Source organism: Glycine max, chromosome 17 (genome assembly GCF_000004515.6).
Source record: "Glycine max cultivar Williams 82 chromosome 17, Glycine_max_v4.0, whole genome shotgun sequence".
In the NCBI taxonomy this organism is placed as follows: Eukaryota; Viridiplantae; Streptophyta; class Magnoliopsida; order Fabales; family Fabaceae; genus Glycine; species Glycine max.
The window spans coordinates 41,527,473-41,535,756 of NC_038253.2; the positions used below are offsets into that span (position 1 = coordinate 41,527,473).

Consider the following 8,284-nt stretch of genomic DNA (forward strand, 5'->3'; position numbering starts at 1 on the left):
GAATCGATTTTTAATGGGTCAAATTTTTTTTCAATTTTATATTTATTTATTTTGTTTTTAAAATACTTAATTTTTATTTTTAATATTTTTTTATTTCCTTTTAATTTTTAATTTTATGATTTATATGTTTTTTCAAAAATAGTTATAGGAATTATTTAATTCTTTTAAATTTTTTATGGAAGTGGTATTTTTGGTCATTTTGTTTATGTTTATCATGTTTTATTAATCGAATAAGAGTGTAGTCTCATAAATATAAATTATGGGTTAAATATAAATTTTAGTAATAACAAAATAATTTTAATTTTTTTTATAGAAAAATTAAAATATATTTTTTAAAATGAAAATGAAAACAAAATGGAAATCCAATCTAGTAAAAAATATCTCAATCATAAAATAGTTTTATTTTTTTATTTTATTTACATTTAAAAAATTGTAGTTGTAAAGCTATTCTACATGATTGAAGAAGAAGAAAATAAAACAAAAACTTAGATAAATATAATAACCCTTAGGAACTAACATGGTTAAAGTAAAGAATCTTTTAAAAAAATAGAATTTCAATGATAAATTGTAATTTTAAAAACACATAATATATACAATTAATAAAATGGAAATAAAATGGATTTCCACTCTTGAAAAAAATGAATAAAAAATATGCAAAAAATTAACAACAACATGCGCCAAATGATTTTTTTTAAAATGATAAATATATACAATTAATAAAACAATTTTTTAAAACAAATAAAAATAAAATAATATAAAAACGTACAAAAAAAATATAAAAAATGCACTTAAGAAATCGATTCCATAGGAACTGATTTCTTACCTGGGTTTAAAAAAATGACACATTTAGAAATCCGTTCATGCAAAAAAAAAAACAAAAAAACAAAAAAAGGTAATCGAGAAGTCGATTTCTCAATGTATCAAAAAAAGTGAAAGTGAGAAATGGGGAGTTTGGAGTAACTGGATTATCATCATGAATAATAATTTGTATTGCTAAGATAAATAATTTTCAATTTGTATTATTTATGTAATTTTTAATTTTTTTATATTTATAGGATAAAAAACTCTTCAAATTTTATACTACTTTTGATTATGAACGAATATAGGTTGAAGATTGTGGGGACAAATATATATACAGTATTAATGTATATATTAAAGTATTCTTGTAGTAATGATTTCAAATCAAACACAATTAAATGTATAACATGTCAAAATATACCTATTATTTTATTTTCTAAATAAAGTCAACAATGAGTAACTTTTATAGTTTTTAATATTATAATATATATATATTGGGAAAAAAAACAGAAACTTCGTGCCTAATTGTTTTTTCATGTTTTTTTTAATAAATAAATAAGATAATAAAAGTTAGTAAGTGGTTTATGAAGATAGTTATAGAGATAAAATAATAATTTATGAATGTAATTATAGGAATAAAATATGTATAAAAATGTTACACCAAAATACCATATTCCTTTTATATATATAGTTATTGATATATTATACTAAATCCTGTTCCTATAAATTTTCAAAGTAAAATACTAGTAAAAATCAAAACTTTGACATGTAAATTCTTGGATATGTTTACGGTTTTCCTAAATTAGGTACAATTTTTATATGTTAAAAATGAAAAAATCATCCAATATTTTTTTAGAATATTAGAACTTATAAAAAATAATTATAATTTAAATTTATACTTTAAAAAAATATTTTGTTATATTTTAATGCTATAAATTTATGCATAAATATTATTCTCATTATCTAAAATTTCAAGATCCATGAAAGCTTTTGATACAGCATTTGTAGGAGATATATGATTGCTCTGTTGCATTACCTTCCCTGTAAGCAGTTGCAATCTGCATCAGCGAAAGTGATCATGATCTTCTTCGGCACTTGATTGTCCTGAAGCAAACAGCACACCATACCAGCTGTCAACTATCCCCATCCACTGAAATAGTATGGCCCAGCCACTTACGTTTCATAAACCTTCTTCATCTCCAACATGCGTTGTGGCTTTCTAAGTCTAAGAAATCGTTTCTTAGAATAAATTCCCTTCCTTATCAAAAATTTGGATTTCTAATATAAGAAACACGCCATGAAAAAAGAAGAAAGCTTACGGAGATATTAACATTAACGTTAAAGAAAGTAAAATTCTTTGAATCACGTGGACGAATACATAGAAATTCTAAGTTCACAGATAAAATATAAATGTTTAAGAAAAATTATAAAGAAAACATTTTTTATTTTATTTTAAGATAATATTATTAATAAAAGTATTTGAAGATTAAAAAATGATTTTATACAATATAATTCTAATTAATTTTATTGTATTTAATTTTACTTTTCCTAAAAAAACTTTAAATTTAAATTTACCAATTTTTATAATATAAAATTTAAAAATTTATTTAAATTTTTAATAATTTTATACAATATAATTCTAATAAATTTTTTTATGATAGCCTTGACATTCTTTGCTTTTGCTGATGGAGAGTGTGTAATTTAGAGCATGCATATATGTATTCCACCAAAATATATGTTTCAATTTTCATTGTATCAAAAATTTATCCAAAATAATTATAATTTAAGATGTCAATCATTTATTTATATAACTTATAAACATTTTCTCTCACATGATAGACGTAAAATTAAAATTCAACATAAAAAATAGAGAAAATTGTGAGAAAGAATTAAAAAAAAAAAAAACGCGTTACCTTTGTTGGAGGCATCCATCCTCACATCCCATCAGAAAGTCAAAATTCATGCCACCATTAAGCCATTTATCTACACATTCTACCATAAAAAAAAAAAAAAAAAAAAACAGGAAAAAATCATCCAAAACGAATATAAGCTATACAAACCAATAACCTCGTTAAATCCACATTAATCAAAATTCTAAAATTTTATGTCTAATTAACTTTTCTCTTTTCTAATTGGACCGTAACAATGGTAAATAATTCTTAGTTGTTTCCACTGCTGCTCCCGGTAGCATCACCACCATTTGACATTCTTGGATCTTCATCTTTAATTGTTTCTTCCAATTTGATGGTTTGAAGATTAGTTGTAAGGTTATTGTATCTTGATCCAATGGGAGATGTTGAACCTCGCTGAGTAGAGGACAACCATCTTTTCCACTCGTTAAGTCTCCTTAGCTTGTCACCCTGGGTGTTGAAAAAAGAAATCAACTAAATGGATTAAATCATGACTATTACAAGTATTATAACTTTATCCTTCAAACATATATAGCCAATAGAATATATATACATATATATGGAAGTGTGCATAATACTAGAACATAAGAGCTTACTTGCACTTCCACGATAGCAGAAGTCCTGATCGAATCGAGTATCAACTGAATGTTGGTTGTCAAACTTTTAACCTGAAAAAAAAAATAATTCATATGAAAAACAAACCTAAGCCACAAAATATTTATAAAAATTTATCACTCATTTGAGAAGCATGATCAGACGACTTATTGCAAAAAAAATAAAATCAGAAACAAATGATCACTAATCACAACACAACCTATAACCTACAATAACAACTCTTGCATCACTAACTTTAGAAGGAGATTAGATGTTACTTAAGGACACCATATCTTTTTTAAGTGCATGTGCATTGAATTGAAAGGAAACATAGTTGAAAATTAGCAAAGGATGACTCAAATTGACATGTTAAATAATAATCTCAAATTTTAAAAAATTCTCAAAATAAGAGAATGGTAACTCAATAAAAAAAAATGCCAACAAGTTCTCATAAAATAAGAGAATGGTAACTCATAAAAGATATTGAGTGCACAAATACCAACAAGTTCAGGGAAAAAATGATAATAATGAAAATTGGAAAGTATTATGTTTTATGATTGATCTACATTTTATATACCAAATTCTAAGCTACAAAATTGGATAGTCAGGTGACTTCAGAGAATCTAATTTCATTACTTGTCACTCTTGATAGCATACCATACAACTAATCAGCTGATAATAAATTCATACATATTTTCATTTGAAAAATACTAATAGTCATTAAAATAAGGAGCTAGTGACCAAATAGAAGAAACTCCTTATTATGTTGATGTTCTATTTAATAATGGAAATAAATTTGCAATAGTCATCATCACCGAGACTAGTTGCAATAGATCATGCTTGTATTGCTGCATGTTTAAATAAGGTGTCAATAGCATAAATCCTTCCAATAATGTATTACACGTACTTGAACTGCATGGGTTGTAAAACATCTCAAATTATAAGGTGTATAACAAATACCGAATCCAAAGCTCACTCAAGCACCTAGTCACAACTGACCAGTTGTTTCAAGGATTCTACCATCCACACTAGATGCAGTACATATACCCAATATGGAGATATCGAGGCAAAGGAAAACAAATTGGGGCAGCATACGTAGAAAAAAATATTAAATAAATTGGATGAAGAACCAACTTGACTATCTAAAGTTTGCTAAAGCACAAGCCATCCTAAACTGTTTTATACACCATATGCACCAATACTATAGTGTGTATTCAACTTGGAAATTTAAACAACAAATAACTAAAAATATATATCTGAAGATCTTGCAAGAGCAATATTTGGAAAAAAAATACAGCTCAAAAGTTACAAACAACAATTATCAAACTTTTATGTCTAGGCTTACCATCACTAAAGACACAGAAAATAGTATTTTAAAATTCATATTATTAGGGTAAAAAAGGTCCAACTTTGTCATTTCTGCCAGCCATCTGCAGCAGCATTACTTTCATAATGACAGAATAAGTAAAATAATCAACTTCAAAGTGAGAAATGTGTCTTTCCGGATAAGAGATATAGGCAAAGTAGCCATTAGCATGCAAAAGTGTACCAAAACATAGATGCCAAATAAGTTGTGTAATGAAAAATCTTCAATGGAAACAATCTTAAAAAAGCAACAAAAAATGCTAGATAATTACTACTGCAAGTCAAAGACTTACTAAATCAAACAACTAGAAGTATAACATCAAAAGGCTCCACATAAAAGATGCAGGAAGTATAGCTTGACCAAGCACAAATAACTTACTCGAGGGAAGTCTGCTATCAAAGTAACAGGAACCCAACCTTGTTCATCCATTTTAGACCTTAAAAACGCATCTTTCACTAAATTAGCATCACTGCCAAAAAAAGAAATGACGAATGAATAGAAAATTCAATTGTGAAAGATTTATTGACAGACAAAATAATAAACAATAGACTAATGTTACCTAAAGTAATATTCAATTTGATAGACTATCATATTAGAGAGAGGAGATTCTGCAGCAGAGAAGAACGGTGTAGGAGGAGGGCTGTGAGCGAAGAACGACATACCCGTAAACTGTTCCACTGTTACTGGTTGGTAGTAATAAAACTCTAAAATGAAAAAGAAAAAACATTGGTTAGATTTTATTTTATGCAAACACAATGGATGGAAAGGAAAAATAAACTAACCAGGAAAACCAATGGGTTTAGCAAATGGTCCAATAGGCTGAGGTCCCACAAATGCAGCAGCAGTAGTAGGTGGTGGTGTGTGTCTCGGTAATCCTCTTGGAGGCATCCTTGGTTGAGGAACAAATGCATCTCTAGTATTCACATAATTTCCACGATCTTGATGATCACGCCGGCTACCATAACTATTATGATAGGAACCATCTCCTCGGGGATGAGGCCCAAAATAACCCCTGCGAGAGGAACCCCGATATCCATTCATGGCAGGCACAAAACCCCCTACCATTGGTCCTGCATCCCAGTTATTGTTCCGGTAATGATCTCTTGGAGCAGGGTCAGGGACCCCTGGTACCATATTACAATAGCTAACTGGTGGGAGCTGGTATACAGGAAAAGGCGGGGGCGGCGGTGGTGGGGGAGGGTTAGAGAAGTTGCCCTGTGAAGGATCAGACACAGTGCTGCTGCTGCCACCTACCCGCTTCATTGATCTTTGTCTACCAGGCACATTATAATTTGGAGCAGAATTAGGTTTTGCATTAGTGGTCGCTTGTTTCTGAGGAGATTGTGAAGCCATTGGCCCCTACAACATATATGAAGGTCAATGCACCATTTACCATTATTCACCAATATTTAAAATCCTTTCTTATCTACCCTCTTTGATCATGCAAAAAAAATAAAAAACCAAAAACTTGCACATAGACTGAATTTTATAATTGGGGATTCTTTCTTCTTCCTATATTTTTTATAAATAAATAAAATAAACAGAGAATTAACCACACAAGGAAAAACTGAGCAGAGAATTAGGGTATGTATTTGAATCAAACCTGAGGAGAAGTGGAGAGTGATCCATAATCGATAACAGTATTGGAGGACGATTCAGGAGGCAATTTAGCAGAACCTTTGGTGGACGCAAGCAAAGTGGGCCATGATTCAGCAGCGCCCATTACAGGCCCAGTCTCGACGACAACGCCGTTTGAGGGCTTGTTCCAAACGAGCTTTTTAGAACGATCCGCATTGCCCTCAGCGCCATCGGAACTATCTACATCACCAACCGTATTAGAATTATCCACCTCTGGGGCTTGGTCAGCAACCAGAGACGAGGACGAGGACGACGATGACGGCGGCGATTGGTGAATGCCGCTCCCCGGTTGGGGCTCGCCACCGTGAACAAGCTGAACCCACGGGGAGGGAAGATTTTTGCGCCTGAACTTAGGGCTGTTGGCGTCGCTGGGCTGCGCCGGTGACGGAGCACTGGGCGGCGAATGGTGGTTTGAAGATTTAGCAGCAGTGACCATTGATAATTGGGGTTCCTGGTTTTTTCTTTTTTTGCCTTCTTAGAGTGATAAAACAAAGTGCAGACTGCAGAGATTGATCAGTGTATAACCAAAGAAAGGGATGAACAAATAAACAAATCGGTAAATTAAAAGATAAAGAAGAGAAATAATAAATATATGAGTTAGGGTTTCTCTGGGTAGAAGTAGAATGAGACGGGAACGGATCTTAGTTGGAGGAAGAACCCTCTCTCTCAGCACAAAAACTGCGATTTCTCGCCCTCTCCTTTGCATTTGTTACTATTATCACTCAACAATAAAAACAATTAAACCTACTTATTTCACCTAGCACCCCTCAAGTATGTGCTCAATTTCCATAATTATGCTTTTTAAATTTTTATTTTTATTTTCTTAATCTTTAATATTAATTAATAAAATATTTTCTATTTTACGGTGAATAATTGAAACATAATTATATAATTTTGAAAGATGTTATATCTTTTATTCGAAAAATATAATTTAATAATATCATTATATTATTTTTTTATCAATATAATTTTACAATTTTATGCAAAAAAATTATTTGAAATAGTAAAATAAAAAATATAAAAGACAGAGATAGATAAATTCTTACGAATTACATAATCATGAATAATATTGCTATTATGGTTAGTTTTTTTTTTTTTAACTCCACATTGTAAACCCTAATCCAATAAACCCTAAGTTGCATCTTTTATCTTAGCACCTCTCACTTATGTGTGCAAAGATCAAAATAAAACTCCCCCATATACGGTATACCTTCTATTCTGGAAAGATTTCACCCCTTTCCCATAAGACTCCTTCACATATTGATGATGTGTGTAGATTTCGTGCAACCACGACTACTTCATCAACACATTACGTCGTCATGTCAATGGAAGTTTTCCTCCCGAAGCTAAAGGGTAAGGCCACAATTAATTAAAAAAGTTATCCAATGTTGCTGCAATTTCTCTTTTCAGTTCAATGAAAGGGAAGGTGCGTTTAAATGTTGACAAATACAGTGTTCTTCAGGGGTGGACCCAAACTATGATGAGAGGGGAGGTCAATCACCAAAAAATAAAAATACATCTAACAATTGTATATCATTGGTTTTATACAAAATATTTATAATTTGATGCATTAACAATCTATCATATCACATAAAATCTTATCAAAAAGCACATAACATTTTTCTTATATGTCACAAAAATAATAATTACTAATTTTTCAACATTTTTTTCCAATGTATACCAACAAACATTTAATAAAATATTTATCTTCCATCTTCTAGCAAAGTGTTGTCTTGTTACTAAAATATCAAATATAAAATATGAAAAATTAATAAAATATTTCTTTTGTGTGTTAGGTGTCTTTTAGTCTTTGTCGGTGTTGTTAATGTCATAGCTCATGACTTTAACTGTTATTGTGCATTTTCATAGTTTGAAAATTATAACAATTTTCAATTAATAAATAAAATGACACTCGTTTATATGAAAAAAAATTTATCCGTTCTTGTTTATATAAGATTTGAAAAATAAGAACTCCTTA

General features: G+C 29.8%; 1 protein-coding gene across 1 annotated transcript; it reads right to left on the reverse strand.

Annotated features, from left to right (window-relative positions):
* Window positions 1–2,712: 2,712 nt before the first annotated feature.
* LOC100778603 (la-related protein 1B) lies at window positions 2,713–7,046 on the reverse strand. The gene is made up of 6 exons (XM_003550387.5): window positions 6,272–7,046; window positions 5,451–6,027; window positions 5,228–5,372; window positions 5,047–5,137; window positions 3,305–3,376; window positions 2,713–3,158 (listed from the first exon to the last, which is right to left on the reverse strand). The coding sequence occupies exons 1-6, from the start codon at window positions 6,740–6,742 to the stop codon at window positions 2,958–2,960; spliced, it is 1,557 nt and encodes a 518-aa protein (XP_003550435.2). The 5' UTR covers window positions 6,743–7,046; the 3' UTR covers window positions 2,713–2,957.
* Window positions 7,047–8,284: the final 1,238 nt, after the last annotated feature.